The sequence below is a fragment of the Equus quagga genome, chromosome 15 (genome assembly GCF_021613505.1).
Source record: "Equus quagga isolate Etosha38 chromosome 15, UCLA_HA_Equagga_1.0, whole genome shotgun sequence".
NCBI lineage: Eukaryota > Metazoa > Chordata > Mammalia > Perissodactyla > Equidae > Equus > Equus quagga.
Genome location: NC_060281.1, coordinates 86522928 through 86542767, shown reverse-complemented (window position 1 = coordinate 86542767; position 19840 = coordinate 86522928). Strand labels below are relative to the sequence as shown.

The window sequence follows — 19840 nt, the reverse complement described above, 5'->3', positions numbered from 1 at the left end:
ATAATATATTTTACTCATCCTCGTTATTCTCTGAGTGTAACAGTGCTCTGTATATAGAACAGGCTCAAAGACATTTCTTGAATTAACTTCATGCGTAATTAATTTTCAAATTCAACTCAAAAGTTAATGTTTACACTTCATATCCATTAGGATGGCTATTCCAAAAAATGAAAATAACAAGTGTTGGTGAGAATGTGAAGAAACTGGAACCCTTGTGTGCTGTTGGTGGGAATGTGAAATGGCGCAGCCACCGTGGAAAACAGTATGACAGTTCTTCAAAAAGTTAAACAGAATTACCATATCATCCAGCAATGCCACTCCTAGGTATATACCCAAAAGAATTGAAAGCAGGGATTTAAATAGATACTTGTACAAGTATACACTGTTTATAGAAATATAATTTACAATACCCAAAAGGTGGAAACAATCCAACTGTCCATCAATAGATGAATGGATTTTTTAAATGTGGTATATACAATAGACTATAATTCAGTCCTAAAAAGAAATGAAATTCTGATACATGTTACCACATGGATAAACCTCGAAAACACTATGCTAAGTGAAATAAGCCAGACATAAAAGGATAAATATTGCATGATTCCACTTGTATGAGGTAGAGGTACCTAAAGTAGTCAAATTCATCGAGTTAGAAAGTAGAATAGAGGTTACCAAGCACTAGAGGGTGCAAGAAACGGGGAGTTTAACGGGAGCTTCTGTTCAGGATGATAAAAAAAATTTATAGAAATGGACAATGGTGATGTTGCACAACTCTGTGAATAGGCTTAGTGCCACTGAATTGTACACTTAATGGTGGTTAAAATGGTAAATTTTATGTTTATTTTATCACAACAAAAAAGTTAACGTCTAAAATATATCTAGTTTTCACTTTTATTAGCACACTAACGTAAAAAAAGAAGCAAATTTCCCTTTTCCTTTTGAAAGGCTATAATTTAATTTAAATTGGGGCTTCTTTTCAGGTTTTATGGAGTTCTAACCAAAATATTTGTAAAATAACCCATTTAAGGAAATTCCATTCTAGATCACCCAGGATAGCCTGTGATCTGTTTTTGTGTACAGATTAATGCAAGACTCTGGAAGATTGTGCAACAAAAGAGGGCAGAATTATTTGAGGACACTGCCACAAGGTGGTGATAGAGATTATAAACAGGTAATATTTAATTTCTCTCAAATTACTTCTTCAGAGCAGCACTAGGGGACACTCTTTTACAGTATTTTATATGAAACTGAAAACCACCTAATAGTCTTTTTGTCCTTAAAGATTCCAAGGTATCTCCTGTTGACTTCAGAGTATAACCTTCATTTCTGAGTATAACCTTCAAATCTGACTCAACACATCAATTGCCTCCCTTACAACTTTAAGAAATAAAATGGGAAAAATAAGTAACTACAAGAGTTTAAGCTCCAGTTCGGTCCATTTAAACCATGGTAAACTATCCCCTTCTGGGGTAGTTATTAGTCTTACAGACAATAAATAAGAGAAATAATGATTTTTAAATAGCCTCCTATATTGACGGAGCTTTTTTATTTCTCTATGATCATAAGACATTCTGATGGTATTCCTAGAGAATCAAGCCCCGAAAAGAGCATCAGCCAATTAGAACATAATGCATTACTACATCCATATTGTTGGAATGTATGGCTAACCTGAATTAAGTTGATATTTTGACTGAAAACTCTGAGACGGCTAGGGCACTTGCTTTTGAAAAAGGATTCAAAGTTAGTCATTACTAGCATTTGGTAAATACCTGAGGAATTAGCATGTATAAAATACATAAAATTAAATTTTATACACACATACGTATGTAGACAGAGAAAAATAACCAGCAATATAATCTAATAGAAAGAGGCTTTGAAGTTAAGGAACCGGGGTTCAAATTCTGCTCAACTACCTAGCAACTGTGTGAAGTGGTCAAATTACTTAATCAATCAGGGTTTTCTTTTTGTTAAATAAAGGCAATAAATCCAACGTTTTAGGGCTCTCACAGTGTTTATCTGGACATGTGTTTATCTGAGGGGGTAACATAGCATAGTGGTTAAGCACATGGACTCTTCTGGAACCAAACTGTCTAGGATCAAATCTCAGATTGCAATTCACTAGCCATTATGATCTTGGGCAGGTTGTGTGCCTTGGTTTCCCCATCTGTAAAACAGGGATAGTAATAGTATCCACTTCATAAGGTTGCTGTAAGGCACTATTTTTAAGGCATTTTGAACACTATCTGACACACATTTCATTATATATAACAAAGAATGTTTGCTTTAAAAAATCTTATATTAATGTTTGAATTCCTGGTTTTCCTCCAACCTCCCGGTTGTTCCTTCTCATGGTCCTCTTCAGACTTTTTTCCCTGCCCATTTCTTAGCTTTTGGTGTTTTTCAGGGTCCTGTCCTAGGAGCTCTTTTTTTGTACTTCCAAACACACTCCTGCTCCTTCAATTACTATTTCTATTCTAATGATTCTTATATGTATATCCTCAGCCCAGGTCTCTCTGCGGAGTTACAGATCTGGACCTCTAACTGTCTGAGACAGTTCCATTTCCATGTTCCCAACACACTCAAATCTGAATTCTTTTCCCTTGAAACCTATGTCTGTTCCCTAGGTCAGCAAATGACATCATCAAATACCTAGTTGCTCAAGCCTAAAACCTGTGACTGAACCCTGTTCCTTCCCTCATTCCAACATCCAGTCTCCTTAACATTTCTCAAATGTGACCACTCCTCACTTTATCCACGTTGTTGCCATCTCTGCTTTAGATCAGATCAGTCTCACTTTTTGCCTGGACTGCTCCACCAGTCTGCCTGTCACCGTCTTACTTTGTCCAGTCTGTTGTTTGTGTTATAGCCAGAGTTTTCCTTCTAAATTACAAACTTGATTATGTAACTTCCTAGATTGAAATACTTAAATGGCTCCCCACTGCCCTCAGGATAAAATCCAAACTCCTTACTATAGTTTCAAGATCTGCCTCATGACTTCTGAGCCACATCTCTAACCACTTTCCCTTACGCTTTTATGCTTCAGCTATTCTTACCTACTTTAATTACCTTAAAGGACTATATTCTCTTTAGCTTCCAGACTTTCACAATATTCCTTCTGCCTGAAACATCCTCCTTCATTCTCAATTCCTATGCATCTCCTAGATGCGGTTTAGTATAATTTTCTCAAGGAATTATTTCCTGATTCACCACCATCACCAACTCCGGGTTGTGTGTCCACTGCAATATGTGCTGTATCATGGATGCCTTTAAGTATCCACTCCACTCTACTGCGAGCTAACATGAGGGCAAAGTTGTGTCTGTCTAGTTCACTATTTTTGGGGTTTTTTTTTTTAACACTGCAATCACACTGTTTTAGTATATTCACAATGTTTTGCAATCATCACTACTATCTAATTCTAATTCTAATTCCAGAACATTTTTGTTACCCAAAAAGGAAACCCCATGCCCATTAGCACTCCCCATTCTCCTCTCCTCCTTGCAACCACTAATCTACTTTTCATTTCCATGGATTTGCTATACTGCACACTTCACATAAATGGAATAATATAATATGTGGACTTTTGTGTTTGATTTAGCTCATTCTTGAATCCTTCCTTCCAGTAATGGAACAAAGTAGGTACTCAATAAATATTTGCTAAGTCAATGGAGAAGCACTACAGGAACAAGGAAGAATTAAGGATCTAGAAAAGAACTACAGAATTTTAGAGGTAGAAGGAGCTTTAAACGCCATCTAGTCCAAACATCTAATTTTCTACAGGAGGAAATTAAGGTCCAGAGAAACCAAATGACTTACCCAGGGTCAATTAGCCATTCAGTGGCAGAACTGAGACTAAAACTCAAGAAATTTTGACTTACAATTTAGGAGTTTATCTAATGATTCCCTAAAATGAAATTCCCCTTTGTTTTCATTCCATCTAAAATGATGTACTACCAGTGCCTTCCTAGTTGTTGGGCTTGTTTGCTTATTTCTAAGCATGGTAGTATCTCTCTTTCTGGAGTTCTAGAATGAACTTGCTTCAGGAAGGCAAAAAAGATTTAAATAATTTTTTAAACAGCCAGGCTCCTTTCATCCTCTAACTATTCTGTTGCTACTGTTGTTTTTCCTTTGAGCAGGTGTTTTGCGGAGGTCTCATATTCAAGTACAAACCTTGCTTCATTTTGAAAGCTCACAAGCTGACAGCCCCAGGAGGTATGACTCTACAGATCATGCGCTCTCAGAGAATAGCTTTGATGTTTTTTTATCACCTTGTCCTGACTCATTACCTAAAAACCTAGGAGAGATTTCATAACTATGGATTTTAAGAACAAAACTCTAACTTTCAAATGTCTTTCACATATATTTGTTTGCATATTGGATCCACAAACATCTGAAATTTCACAGGGCATCAACACATATCAAGCTTGATATGTATGTAAGCTTGATGTGTCCACTCTGTGACAAGGATTATGATCTTGAGAAAGAGGCAAGATTTCTGTGCATTCTCAGATAAAGATTCACTCTGGGCTTACCTCTTGACCTACATCTCAACTGCCCTATTTAAAATGATGGTACATCTACTTAGTATTTTGCCCTTTTATGTGTGAATCTGAGATTCAGATAAAGATTAACCAGCTGTTGTTTTGTTTATTAAGCCTGAAGCCACCCTTTATTTTTCCATTCTGAGTGAAGCAAAGACCGAAATTTTATTACATTTGTCCAAACACAGTGACAGCTGATTTCCTAACTCTCTCTGCCCATATTTCCCAATCTTCCAAAACAATTTTTTTTTAAAGGTTGGCACCTGAGCTAACATCTGTTGCCAATCTTTTTTTCTCCTTCTCCCCAAAGCCCCCTGGTACACAGTCGTATATTCCAGTTGTAGGTCCTTCTGGCTGTGCTATATGGGAGGCCGCCTCAGCAAGGCTTGACGAGCAGTACTAGGTCTGTGCCCAGGATCCAAACCAGTGAAACCCTGGGCAGCCGAACCAGAGTGTGTCACCTTAACCACTCGGTCATGGGGCCAACCCTGAAAAGACATTTTTTTAAAATAAGAAAATCCCCTTTCTCTCAAGCGAAAGGTATCCAATAGCTGGATTCTGAAATGCAACTAGATGACCTTCCTTACATGTGCGTGACAGGAAGGCTGGCTTTCCACAAAGGGAGTGCATGTCAACATAACTGGGCTCAACAGATTCACAGAGTTGGAAAGGAGAGCAGACATCCTCTACAACAAATTCAATCCCTTCATTTTAAAGAAAAGGAAAGTCAACTCAGTGGAGGACGGATGGTCTTTTCAACAAATGGTGCTGAAAGAGGACATCCATAGGCAAAAAAAAAAAAAAAAAACCCTCAACCTAAATCTCACACTATACACGGATCCTGAATTTAAATGTAAAATATAAAACTATAAAGGAAAGTGAAGTCCAGCAAGGGGACTTGGTTTGCCAAAGGTCACCCAGCTCCTCAGAGGTTTCCGAGTTCGCTTCCATAGATTATTATTCACCATCTTGACAAATCCCATTTGGCCCTGATAACTCCCCTACTCCATACTCCCTCATAGTACATGGTTTCCACTATATTAACCGGGTATTTGTTCATGCTCTTCTGGTTTTTCACATCTTCTTCAGGCTACTTCAACTATTCACCCATTCAACATTGACTGGACGACTATAATGTGCCAGGCGTCGAGCAGGATTATAAAAACGTAAACACGGTTCCCACCTCAGGAGAGCCTTGGTCCAATGGGAGAGAAACTAGACTATTCATCCTCCTAACTAGATTAAAGGCTCCTCTAGAGGCAGGAACGGTACGTTTTCTTCCTTTTCACCAGCCAAGAACGCGCTGTCCTGCACCGCCCGTCCCATGCTCGGCACGCTCGAGCACATTCGGCCGATTGGCTAATCTGGAGCTTCAAGACACTCTTCCTAGGACTGTTTGGGGAGCTAAAGTCCACAGAGATTAAACGGCAAATCCTGGATGAGGTGAAAGAGGAGCCGGGGTCACGGCGCGGGGACTCGCCCCACTCTCCCCGTCCCGGTCTGCGCGGGCACTGGCGCCGGCGGAGCAGCCGCACGCCCGCCGGGAACCGACGCCGCCGCCCCGCCACGCGCAGGCCAGCGCGCTCGGCACACGCCCCGCTCGGCGCCTCCTGGCCGCGGCTGCCTCCTCCTCAAGCCTGATTTCGTCTTTTCCGCCAAAATCGGAACTGAAAAGCTGCCTAGAGAGTGGGAATGCGCGCGCTCCCAGGACAATTCTCTCCCCTTTGTCTTCCCGGTATCTGTGACATTTTTCACTGGCAGGCGTTGGGGGGAAATGTTACCTAGAAGGTTCTCTTAGTCTCTCTCCTCAGCCCTGGCCTACCCGCTTCTGAGAGTCCTTCGGACCTCAGCGAAATAGTTTCAAGTCAAACTTAAAGCTTCAAGTAAAAAGAAAAGAAAAGAAAAGAAATCACGTAAGACTAGAGGACTAACAATGCTCGAGCGCCCTCTCTCCCGAGACCCCGCGCCAGGTTCGCCCTCACCTCAACCGGTCGACGCCTCCCTCGGAGCGGGGCTCAACGGCCCTTCCTCTGGCTCATGAATAATCAATGAGGCCCCCCCTGGGCGGGGGCGAGACGCTCCTCATGAATAATTCATTACCTCCCCACGGCTTGTGCGGGCGTCCATCCTCTCTCTCTGCGCTTCATGAATATGCAAAGAAGGGGCGAGCTGGGGCTAAGAGACCCCTGGCGGGTCCCGCCCCCTCAGCGCCCGGCGGGGCAGGTGTTCTCGGTCCGCTTGCCTTCCGGCTGCCGGCGGCGCGTCTCTGCCGCCGCGTTTCCCGCCCTTCCGAGGGCTCGCCCCGTGCTCCAGGGCCTGAGGGACCCCCGCGGAGCTCGCGGCGCCGCGAAGGACGGAGAGGCGCGGGGCTAGACGAGGACCCTAACGGCCTTCAGCTCGGGGCGCCCGGCTTGCGCAGCGGGTACGTCGAGGACAGCCTGCCCGCCGAGGTGAGGCGGCGGCGGCGGGAGGCCTCGCGGGCCCGGGGGGCCGGGGTGCGAGCCCGAGGGACCTTCGGGTTAACGCGGGCGGTGGCCCGGGCTCGGGGCTCCCAGAGGGGCCTGAGGGGAGCGCGCGACCCTGTGGGGAGAGGAGGCCGCAGCCTGGAGGGCCCGAGTCAACGCGGAGGGGCCGCCGAGAGGTCCAGAGGACGGAGGGGTCAGTCCTTGAGGGCATGGCCACTTCTTCCCTGCATGAGCCCAGCTTTGTATTATTTAAACACTAGTTTGTAATTATGCAAATAAAACATGACTGTGTTTTCCTCTTACGCTGCCCCCAATCCCGGTCCCGCCCGCACAAGTCATCCCGGTGACAGCTGGGTGCGGGTCTCCTCAGATCCCTTCCCATGTGCTCAGGTACCTGTTTAGTACCCTGTGGAGCTTCTCGAAGGTTCGCGGAGTCCCTTGAGTCCCGGCCATGGGATTTCCTGAGAGTGGATGAAGCAGTGGGCCACGTGAAGCCTGTTCTTACTTTGTTTCTGCAGTAAAGGAAAAAAAGATGGGTAAAACCTGAGTTTATGGCGGAATGACTAAAACCAAAATTGGGGGCGTAATAGACCTTTAGTGCAGGTTTTCTCCACTTCAGCAGTAGTACCCTCCCCCCTAAGTTGTGCAACCTAAAATGTCTCCAGACATTGTCAGATGTCCCGTGGGGGGTAAAGTTGCCCTCGGTGGAGAGCTCCTGCTTTAATCCTATGCTTTCCAGAAGGAACTGCTCTTTAAGCTCCAGCCAGACAGATGGTCTTCTGCTCCAGCGCTTTCCAGCCTCCGCGTTTACCTGCTTCGTTCTGGCAGGACCACTAGTCCCTCTCTGCTGTCTGTCCTCGTTCTCGGCTCAGTCAACTACCACCGTCTGCCAAGAGCCTTTCCCCTCGGCCCCATGCTAATGGCAGTCCACCCAACCCCACCCTCCACACAAACACAGTTATTCTCTCTCATTCTAGAATTGATCACAGTCTGGGTTTCACTTATGTGTTAACCTGTTTTTCTTTCTCCACCACCTAGAGTGTAAGCAAGCTTCATCAGAGGCCTGGTCTGTCAGGGTCACTCCAGGATCCCTGTGCCTGGCACACAGTGATTCCTCAATAAACATTGGTAGATTGGAACAATAAATGACCCTCTCTTCCTCCTAAGAGCTTTTATGGAGTTTCTCCTTCTTTCCATCCTCATTCCCTGCTGGTTTCCTTGTGACCTTTCTTTAGAACTTGAATGGATGAATGAGCGCCTGTTCTAGGAGCTGTGGGTAAAACCTTCGCTTTTTCCACTGACTTATTAACTCCTTGAGGGCAGAAACTGTATTATACCTGTTCATTGGAGGTATGCAAGTAGATAGTTGAATGAACTCATCAATGACTTAAGGAACAGTATTAGACAATTAAAAATTGAAAGTGCAACAGAGGGCTTTAGAAACCATCAAAGTCTAGTCCCTTACTTGACAGGTGAGCGTTTAAGTAATTTGCTGAAGGTCCCCAAGCTCGTTAAGAGACTGAGTCACAAGTACAACCCATGGTCTCACATCTCTCATTTCAAGGCTCTTTCCTATCTCCAGCCCATCTAGTTTCAGATTGCTTTTCTGTGAACCTGACTTACAACCCAAACACAAAAATCCCAAGCCAAAGCCTTGCTTCTTGTCAGCTAAAAGCTTTTGAGTTTGTATTCTTCATCTTTTGATAAAATCCAACCCTAGGGATAATGGCCTAATGAACTCAAAAGTGTTGCATGATACTTAAACAATTTCCCAGCTGCTTTTGTACCTTTCAGTGATAAGAAATTGGAAATTGTCCCTGTCAAAGCAGAGTATCTTGTTTGTTTTGGAAGGAAAAAGTGTACGTTGTGGTAGAAATTGATTATTGTTTAGAAATTTCCAAATTACCAGTTAAAGTTTTGTCAAAGCTTATGTCTTATAGTAAAATAACATGTGAAGCAGATGAAAATAGAGGGGGGAGAATCTTATTTGAGATGACTTGCATTGCCTAAAATTGACCTGTCTCTCTTTAGACACTATGTTTCCTTTTACTCTGTGTACTTGAAACAGTTGTCACTCTTCATTAATCAGTCTCTAGTTGGACTCTTGTTTTTTGAGAACTAAAGACCGTTTTTCCTTCTCAGTTAAAAGAAATTCAGGGCTCCTTCTTTTCTCTTCTTGATAATTTTATATAGGCAGCACCTGCTTAGTGGAGTCTGTCAAGTCAAACTCTCAGCTTTTAGAATTTTGCACTTTTATCTGAGGCATCTGACAGCCCGCCACATCACAGGAAGTAGAGATACCTTTTGTCTGACTGATTGAAACGTTCCCCATCAAGTTCAGTTTAACCCTGGAAATCTCCGAAAGATGGTTTACTTGGGGTTATCAAAATAGACATATTGAATATAAAATGTGTTCCCCAGAGGACATTTCTAAATGTGTCTGCCTCTTCAGTGTACACAATCATGATACCAAATACAGAGAAAAGAGATTGGGGTGGAGGGAGCAACTAAGTAGGAAGGGTGGTTTCTTTATACTATTTGCTTTCAACTCTTATTAGAACTCTTAAAATCATCATAATTCCCAGTCTTCAAAAAACTGACACCGCTATATTTATTCATTCATCTAGCTTTTTGTGTGTGTGTGTGTGCCTATCATTTATAAAGCACTCTGCTAGGCATTGCAGGGACCAGAGAGATAATGACTTGGTCCCTGAGCTGTGGAAATTTACAGTTTAGTAAGAGAGGGAACCCTGTAAACACATTACTCACATAGAAAATAGTTTGCAAATATTAATGGAGGTATAAATTATATGATGGAATGTAGAGGAGGAAGCTATGCATTCTGAACAGGGAACTGAGCCAGCTTCACAAAAGAAGTGGCATTTTATGAGGGGAGCATGTGTATATAATTTCCTTTGCTCATTCTTTGGTGATGGTTAGACTACTTCAAACCAATAAAAGCACCACCACTTTAGAACTAGGAAAGAAAAGGAGGTGTAACATCCTTATTTTCCCCTCCTGGCAGCAACCTGCTTCTGAAAGCTAAATGTTGCCTTTGCAATCTCAAGTGCCTCACTCATGGTTAAGAGGAGAGCGCCAGCTGCATCATATCAAGCCCGCTCATTTCTGCGTTGGGGTGTCATTTTATCCTGGACTCCGCTGGGGCATGCAGTAGCCTGTGATTTTGGCCAGTGGTGTTTATAGATGTGTTTATGAACATGATTCTGGAGTCCTAGAATTTTAAGTATCACTGAGAAGAAAAGCAAGGCAAAATGATTTAGAGAACTGAAGTTTTGAATCAAGCCTCTGTGTGTAAATTGGCTATATTGCCTAACTTATTTAGAGTACTTTTTAGAGAGAAAGGCAAAGATAAAGGATTACCAACTTGGCTTTAGCTTCTGAACTTCATCCGTTCTTTGGCAGCCAAAGAGAGGCCAGTCAATATGAAATAAGCCCCAACTTTAAGGTCTAAACATAAGCTTCTGCTTCTGCCCATACTTTGTCAACCTACAAAATATAATTTCATACATAGGTGGGAATTTATTATGGCCTTTATGCTCACTCAGAGTTGCATATCAATTTCTGCACCCTTTGAATTGATCTTTTCTGACCGGCAGAAGAATCTCCATGTGGGTTCTGTGTTTCTGGGGAAAGCCTAGAGTTTAATGAATTGAACAGGAAATGACAGGGCTGTTAGTGACAGGCTGCTGCCTGTTTGACTGCCCCGACCAAGACATGATGTCAAGGAAGGTATTGAATCCTCAAACACTATAGAAATGTTCTATTTGGCTACTTGGTTCTGTTTTCTGCTGACTATGAAGTTGGGTGACATGTAAAATGATGTTATTCCCCTTAATGTTTATTATTTAGTAGAAAAAGTTTCAAGTGAAATAGAATTTAAACTGGCTTTCCATGATTGCTACGTGGTACATCTGCACAGAGATCTGAGATGAGGTGATGTTCAAAATTTACCACACTACTGACAGCCTATATTTTGAGGCTCTTTACTTTCTATGTATTTTGATGCTTGGAAAATGACAGTTACCAAAAAATGGTTTAGAACTCCTATGAGAGCATAGTGCAGCCTCAGCTCCAAGAGGGGCGTTTTTCCTTCCCTTAGTTTATAGTAACCTAATGATAAATGCCTAAGTAATAATGACCTCTGATTGAGAAGGTCTCTAATTTAAGATTCAGAATACTTATGATCTTAGCATGAACTGAATACAATAATACAAGACATCCGAGGCAAGCTTTTCTGACATATCTCCTCAGTAAACAAACAAACAAAAACCAATTCCTTCCTGTCAAGAGAAAGGTTAAAGAACTGGAAAGTGAGTAAGACATCACGAGAAAATTACCTACATAGCTTTAAAAATGGAAGGGAGAAAGAATTGCAGGAAGGCATCATTTAGAGATTTGCTATAACTTACACCTAAGACAACTATCCTAGAAAGCCTGATTTCTGTGGAAGCCATTTTCTCAAATGTGTCGGGGGCTGTGTTAACCTCAGTCACATCAGTGCACAGCGCAGAAAGATTTACTGTAGTAAGAAACATTGGGAGAATTCAGAGTATGACCTCATTAATAACCCGTGGGCATTCCCCTACCCCTTTATTTGTTGAAGAGTGCCTAAACATAGGACATGCTCAATAAATACATGTTGAATGAATGCACGTATGTTGTTGGAAGAATCCCAAATATTATCCAAGCAATTAACTGGGATGTTCAAATTATGCATAATGGGGTTGATCTTTGAAAAGATGCATTACAAATTTCCTGTTTCTGTTGATTGCGTTATTTTTCCATTTATTCTGATTTGAAACCATTGTCTTTTTATGTTAACTTTTTATTCAAGTATAGTGTACATACAGAAAACCATTCTCTTTTTAAAATGTACCTTTTATTTACATATACATAAAATTCACCAATTTAAAATGTACAAATGGATGTGAAATGATATCTCATTGTAGTCTTCATTTTTATTTCCCTAATGACTAATGAAGGTGAGCATTTTTTCATGTGCCTGTTGGCCATTTGTGTATCTTCTTTGGAAAAATGTCTATTCTAATCCTATGCCCATTTTAAGTTTGATTATTTGTCTTTTTATTTTATTTATTTGTTTATTTTTTTTTGAGGATGATTAGCCCTGAGCTAACTACTGCCAATCCTCCTCTTTTCGCTGAGGAAGACTGGCCCTGAGCTAACATCCTTGCCCATCTTCCTCTACTTTATATGTGGGACGCCTACCACAGCATGGCGTGCCAAGTGGTGCCGTGTCCACACCCGGGATCCAAACCAGTGAACCCCGGGCCACAGAAGCAGAACGAGTGCACTTAACTGCTGCGCCACTGGACTGGCCCCTTGTCTTTTTATTTTAGAGTTGTAAATGTTATATATTCTGGATACAAGTCCCTGATCAGATATATGATTTTTAAATATTTACTCCCATTCTCTGGGTTGTCTTCACTTTCTTGATGGTGTCCTTCAAAGCACAAAAGGTTTTAATTTTGATGAAATCCAATTTTTTCTTTTGTTGCTTATGCTTTTGGTGTCGTATCTAAGAAACCGTAGCCAAAACAAAGTCACAAAGATTTATGCCTGTTTTTTACTAGGAATTCTATACTTAACATTTAGGTCTTCAGTCCATTTTGAGTTAATTTTCATATACAGTGTGAGGTAGGGATCCAACTGCCTTCTTTTACATGTGAATATCCAATTATGCAAGCACAATTTGTTGAAAAGACTATTCTTTCCCCATTGAATTGTCTGTCACCTTTGTAAAAAATCCGTTGATCGTAACTGTGAGAGTTTATTTCTGTACTCATATTTCTATTCCATTGACGTATATATCTGCTCTTTTGCCAATACCACATTATCCTGATTACTATAGCCTTGTAGTAAGTTTTTAAATCAGAGATGTGTGAGTCTTCCAACTTCGTTCTTTTTCAGGATTGTTTTGGCTATTCTGGGTTCCTTGCATTTCCATATGAATTTTACGATCAGCTTGTCAATTCCTGCAAAAAAGGAAACTGGAATTTTGATAGGAATTACATTGAATCTGTAGATCAATTTGGGGAGTATTGCCATCTTAATAATATTAAAATTTTTGATTCATGAGCATGAATATCTTTCCACTTATTTAGATCCTCTTTAATTTCTTTCAGTGCTGTTTGTAGTTTTCAGTGTACAAGGCTTGCACTTCTTTAGTTAAATTTATTCCTAAGATTTTTATTCTTTTTGAAGCTTGTATTAGTTTGCTTGGGCTGCCATTACAGAAAAACCACAGACTGAGGGGCTTAACCAACAGAAATTTATTTTTCCACAGTTTTAGAGACCGGAAGTCCAAGATCAAGGTGCTAGCAGCGTTGGTTTCTGGTGAGGCCTCTCTTCTTGGCTGCAGATGGCTACCTTCTCCCTGTGTCTTCACATGGCCTTTCCTCTGCACGTGTATGGAGAGAGAGAGAGCTCGATCTCTGGTGTCTCTTCTTCTTGTAAATACACCAGGACTATCAGATTAGAGCCTCACCTATATGACTTCATTTAACCTTAATTACTTCTTTAAAGGCCCTTTGTGCAAATATAGTCACATTGGGGGTTAAGGCTTCAATATATGAATTTTGGGGGACATAATTCATTCCATAACAATGCTAATGGAAATGGAATTGTTTTCTTAATTTCATTTTCAGATTGTTCATTGCTAGTTTATAGAAATATAATTAGTTTTAATTTTTGATCTTGTATCCTGCAAAGTTGCTTACCTGGCTTATTAATTCTAAGATTTTTTTGGTGGATTTTCTGTACACAGGATTATGTCATCTGCAAATAGAGATAACTTTACTTATTCCTTTCTAATCTGGGTAGCTTTTATTTCTATTTCTTGCCTAATTGCCTGACTACAACCTCCAATACAGTGTTGAATAGAACTGGCAAGAACAGACATCTTTGTCTTGTTCCTGATCTTAGGGGAAAGCATCCAGTCTTTCACCATCAAGTATCATGTTCACTGGAGTTTTTCATAGATGCCCTTTATCAGGTTAATAAAATTTGCTTCTGTTCCTAGTTTGTTGAGTGTTTATATTGTGAAAGGGTTTTGGATTTTGTCAAATGTTTTGTCTATATATAGAGAGATGATCATGTGGTTTTTGACCTTTATTATTTTAATATGATGTATTAAATTGATTGATTTTCATATATTGAACCAACCTTGCAATCCTGGGATAAATTCCATTTGGTCATGGTGCATAGTCCTTTTTATATGTATCTAGATTCAGTTGGCTAGTTTGTTTTGAGGATTTTTGCATCTATATTTATAATGAATACTGATCCATAGTTTCTTGTGATTTTTTAAAAATCTGGTTTTGGTATCAGGGTAATACTGGCCTCAGAGAATGAGTTGGGAAATGTTCTCTCCCCTTTTATTTTGTTGTAACAGTTTGTGAATTCTTATATGTTTGGTAGAATTCTCCAGTGAAAGCCATCTGGCTCTGGGCTTTTCTTTGTAGGTTTTTTTTTTTTATTACCAATTCAGTCTTTTTGCTTGTTATGGGCCTATTCAGATTTTCTTTTTCTTCTTGAGTCTGTTTCAGTAGTTTGTGTCTTTATAGGAATTTGTCCATTTCATCTAGGTTACCTGATTTTTTGGCATATATTTGTTCATAAAATTCCCTTATAATTCTTTTTATTTCTGTAATGTTGATAATAATGTCCTTCTTTCATTCCTGATTTTAGTCATTTGAATCTTCTGTCTTTTTCTCTTGATCTTTCCAGCTAATGGGTTGTCAATTTTGTCTCTTTTCTAAGAACAAACTTTTGATTTCATTGATTTTTCTATTGCTTTTCTGTTCTCTACGTCATTTATTTCTGTTCTAATTTGTATTATTTCTTTCCTTCTGCTTACTTTAGGTTTAGTTTGCACTTCTTTTTCTAGTTTCTTGAGATGTAAAGTTAGGTAATTGATTTGAGTTCCTTCTTTTTAATATACCATTTACAGCTATAAATTTCCCTCAAGTTTTAGCTGCATTACATAAACTTTGGTACATCATGTTCTTGTTTTCATTTATCTCAAAGTATTTCCTAATTCCCCTTGTGATTTCTTCTTTGACCTATTGGTTATTTTGGAGTGTGTTGTAGTGATTTCCACATATTTGTGAATTTCCCACATTTTCTTCTGTTATTTCTTTTTTCATTCCCTTGTGGTCAGAGAACATACTTTGTACAATTTCAGTCCTTTTAAAGTTATTAACACTGTGTTATGACCTAACATATGGTCTATTCTGGAGAATGTTCCATGTGCAGTTGAGAAGAATGTATTTTATGCTGTTTTGAGTAGAGTGTTCTATAGATGTCTCTCGATTCTAGTTAGTTCCTAGTGGGTTCAAGTCTTCTATTTCCCTGTTGATCTTCGGTCTAGTTTTTCTATCCATTATTGAAAGTGAGGTATTGATGTCTCCAACTATTACTGTTGACTTGTTTATTTCTCCCTTCATTTCTATCATTTTTTGCTACATGTATTTGGAGGCTCTGTTGTTAGATATATATTTATAATTGTATATATTATTAATAATTGACCTTTTGTCATTATTAAATGTCATTCCTAGTCTCTAGTAACAATTTTTGTTTTAAATGGTATTTGGTCTGATATAAGCATAGCCACTCTATCTCTTTTTTTTTTAAATTGTTTCCATGGTCTATCTTTTCCCATCCTTTTACCTTCAATCTATTTGTGTCTTTGATTCTGAAGATTTGTTATGTCTATAAAAGACAGAATATAGTTGGACCATGTTGTTTTTATCCATTCAAAAGGCCAATCCCTGTCTTTTTCTTGGAGTGTTTAATCCATTTGCATGTACATTTAATGTAACTACTGACAAGGTAAGATTTATGTCTACCATTTTGCTATTTGTTTTCTGTATGTCTTACATCTTTTTATTCTTCTATTCTTCCATTACTGTGTTCTTTTGTAGACATTTTCTAGTACTATTTTAATTCTCTTGTATTTCTTTGACTACATTTTTAAAGTTATTTTCTTAGTGGTTTCCTGGGGTTTATAATTAAAAGCTTAATTTATAGCAATCTGGTTAAGATTAATACAACTTTATTTCAATAGTATATAAAAACTTTGCTTCTATGTACCTTCATTTCTTTCCTCTCTCTTTGTGCTATTATTATCATACATGTACATCTTTTAAGCCCTCATTGCAAGTCCTCAACACAGCTTTACAATTATTGCTTTATGCAGTTGTCTTTTAAATCAGATAGGAGAAAGAAGTTACAAATAAAAAATACATTTATGTTGTCTTTATATTTATGTATGTAGTTACTTTACTAAAGTATTCCTATTTCTTCATATGAATTCAAGTTACTTTAGTATTCCTTGGAGAGCTGGTCTGCTAGTGACCAATTCTCTCAGGTTTTATTTGGAAATGTCTTAATTTCTCCTTTGTTTTTGAAAGATAATTCTTCTGGATATACAATTCTTAGGTTGACGTTTTTCTTTCAGACCCTTGACTATGCCATCCCACTGCCTTCTAGTCCACATGGTTTCTGATTATAAATCATCTGTTAATCTTATTGAGGATCACTTGTATGTGATGAATTGCTTCTCTCATTACTTTCAAGATTCTTTTTGTCTTTGACTATCAGTAGTTTCATTATGAAGTGTCTAAGTGTAGATCTCTTTGATTTTATCCTATTTGAAGTTTTTTGAGCTTCTTGGATATGTAGATTAATGTTTGTCATTAAATTTGGGAAGTTTTCAGCCATTATTTCTTTGAATATTCTTTTTTCTCTTTCTTCTCTCTTTCTGGGACTCCCATTATGCATATATTGGTACGTTTGAAGGTATGCCACAGGCCTCTGAGGCTCTCTGCATTTTTTTTGGTGGTCAGACTGGATAACCTCAAGTGACCTATTTTCATATTCTCTCTTTCTTCTATCAACTCAAATCTGTTGTTGAGCCCTATAGTGACCTTTTCATTTCAGCTATTTTACTTTTTAACTCCAGAGTGTCTATTTGGTTCTTTTAAAATAATTTTTATCTCTTCTTTGATATTCTCCATTTGGTAAGACATCATTCTTATACTTTTCTTTAGTTCTTTAGTCCATGGTTTTCTTTAGTTCTTTGAACATGGTTTCCTTTAGTTCTTTTAGTTCTTATGAGCTGATTCAAAGTCTTTGTCTACCAAGTACAATGTCTGGGCTTCCTCAGGGACAGTTTCTTTTGACTGCTTTTGTGTGTGTGTCATACTTTCTTGTTTTTTTTTTTTTTTTTTTGCATGTCTTGTAATTTTTGTTGAAAAGTGGACATTTTAAATAATATAACATGCACCTCAGGAAATCAGATTCCCTCCTCTCCAGACCTCGTTGTTGCTATTTGTTTAATGACTTTCCTGAACTAATTCTGTAAAATCTGTAATCTTTCTTAGGTGTGGCTATGGAATTCTCTACTTGAAAACTATCCTCTTTTATTCTTCCCTTTCCTTTTATCCCACATTCAATCACTTGCTGAGATCTATCAGTTTTTTGGGTTTTTTTGAGGAAGATCAGCCCTGAGCTAACATTTGCTGCCAATCCTCCTCTTTTTGCTGAGAAAGTCTGTCCCTGACCTAACCTCCGTGCCCATCTTCCTCCACTTTATGTGTGGGACGCCTACCACAGCATGGCTTGCCAAGCAGTGCCATGTCCACACCCGGGATCCAAACCGGTCAACCCTGGGCCACCAAAGCAGAACGTGCACGCTTAACTGCTGTGCCACTGGGCCAGCCCTATCAGTTTTAATTATATAATTTTTCTTATACTATTCCCTCATTTCATTCTCATGGCACCACTGTACCTCAGGTCTCCCTCTTTCTGATTTAAACTGTATACTAATACTGGTTTTCTTTAAAAATGTGGTTTAATCATTTTCTTCTCCCTAACCAAGTAAAATTTTTCAAAAAATGCAAAGATGATTAGGTTAGAGGAGACACACTCATATTTGCAAACTGGGAAGAATCTTGTGGCAAAGGAGTGACTGCAGATAACATAGTGTAGGGGAGTGACTCATGGCATAAAGTCCTAGAGGAAGGGGAGGGAATTGGACCAGTTACACCTGCCTTGGAAACAAGGAGGGATCCTTTAACCTCTGAGACAGGATTGAAGGTACGAAGTATGTATAGATACACTATAGATGTTAGAGCCAGCCCTGGTGGTTTAGTGGTTAAGGTTCAGTGCTCTCATTGCCATGGCCTGGATTTGTTTCCCAGTCAGAGAACCACACCACCCATCTGTCAGTTGTCATACTGTGGCAGCTGCATGTTGCTGTGATGTTGAAAGCTATGCCACTGGTATTTCAAATACCAGCAGGGTCATCTATGGTAGATGGGTTTCAGCAGAGCTTCCAGACTAAGACAGGCAAGGAAGAAGGACCTAAACACCCACTTCCAAAACATTGGCCATGATAACCCTATGTATTGTAGCAGAGCCTTGTCTGATATAGCACTGAAAGGTGAGAGGATGGTGCAAGAAGACTGGGCAGGGTTCTCCTCTGCTGTATACAGAGTTGCTAGGAGTAGGAATTGACTCTATGGCACTAACAAACAAACAGACAAAATAGATGTTAGAGAGCAGGTAAGAGAGAGCATGAAGCTTTTCTTTCCCTTTTTCAGGGTATCTTCTCAGAGTGACAGGGTTAAGTATGATCCAGGAGTCTTAGAGAAAGTAAAGTTTTAAAGCAATCACAGATGAGAAATGAAAAAGATTTCTAACTTGGGAAATATAAAAGGATTGTAAGAACCTACTTGTATGAAACATTCTGGGTAACTGTGTCACTGTGTCCTTAGAATTCTTATTGACATTGGTCTTTATTGAAGAAAGTCACTTGTATCCTATTTGAAGATGTCTGCATAAGGTTCATCCTTGTGGAGTAGGTGTATTTGTGATATATTTTTTACAAACCTTTATTTTGCTATCATGTGCCAGACAGATGGGCCAATGATAATCATGTTTTAAGCATACTTTTCCATATATCTTCTCAGATAATCAGTATAATCACATTCAGAGATGGACAAGGCACAAAATTCTTTTGTCTTTTCACAAATGAGGAAAGACCTTAAAATTTGTGGACCTGCCCAAGCTACTTACATAGGGGATGCAAAACCAGAAGTTAATCAGATTTTATAATCTAGGTATAATGCTCTAAGTTTTGCTCTTTATAACATGAACATTAGCAATTGTATTAAGGAAACAGGCCTTGTGGGTCAAAAATTCTGTTTTCAAACTGCAACACTTGACATTGAGCGTTGAGCAGTAGCCACAAATAGGGTAAGAGAGAGTGCTCATGAAGCCAGCAAAGAGGCAAAGAATAGTGATATTTCCAGCCTTCCAATTTGTAAGGTCCCATTTAATATATTATTTCATTTGATCTTACAACAGTCTTATGAGGAAATTACGATTACCCCATTTTTAAACCGTTTAGGAAATGGAATTGCTTAGAGCTTAAAATATGTATCTAAGGTCACACAACTGGTAAGTGGTAAAGTCAGAGAATCAAACCCATGTCAATTTATTACAAATTTCATATTCTTTTCACTAAAGTTGATCATTCTTGAAATCATTTGCCAGATTATTAACCATTTTCATTTATCTCAAGATGTTTTCTAATTTCCCTTGTGATTTTTTTGACCCATTGGTTGGTCAGGTGTCTTGTTTAATTTCCATATATTTGTGAATTTTCCAGTTTTCCTTTTGCTATTGATTTCTAGTTGCAATCCATTGTGGTCAGAAAAGATACTTGGTAGGATTTCAATCTTAAATTTCCTAAGACTTTTTTTGTGATCTATCCTGGAGAATGTCCCATATCC

At 39.2% G+C, this 19840-nt stretch overlaps 2 protein-coding genes across 16 annotated transcripts in view; one reads left to right on the top strand and one right to left on the bottom strand.

Moving 5' to 3' along the window:
• HORMAD2 (HORMA domain containing 2) overlaps window positions 1-7827 on the bottom strand; it is a 76083-nt gene extending 68256 nt beyond the window's left edge. For 7 of the 10 annotated variants that reach the window (XR_006885255.1, XR_006885259.1, XR_006885256.1 and 4 more), the window contains exons 1-2: window positions 7594-7706; window positions 7396-7513 (exon numbers count right to left, since the gene is read on the bottom strand). The gene's annotated coding sequence lies outside the window, so the exon portion shown is untranslated. Of the gene's footprint in view, window positions 1-6518; window positions 6654-7395; window positions 7514-7593; window positions 7707-7812 lie in introns of those variants that run through there. The other 3 variants (XM_046639353.1, XM_046639357.1, XM_046639354.1) reach the window with 3 other exon arrangements.
• LOC124226277 (collagen alpha-2(I) chain-like) overlaps window positions 6570-19840 on the top strand; it is a 70716-nt gene continuing 57445 nt past the window's right edge. For 2 of the 6 annotated variants that reach the window (XM_046639359.1, XM_046639358.1), the window contains exon 1: window positions 6570-6986. In XM_046639359.1, the coding sequence (XP_046495315.1) occupies window positions 6585-6986 (402 nt within the window). In that variant the 5' untranslated portion in view covers window positions 6570-6584. The remainder of the gene's footprint in view (window positions 6987-19840) is intronic. The other 4 variants (XM_046639360.1, XR_006885264.1, XR_006885262.1 and 1 more) reach the window with 4 other exon arrangements.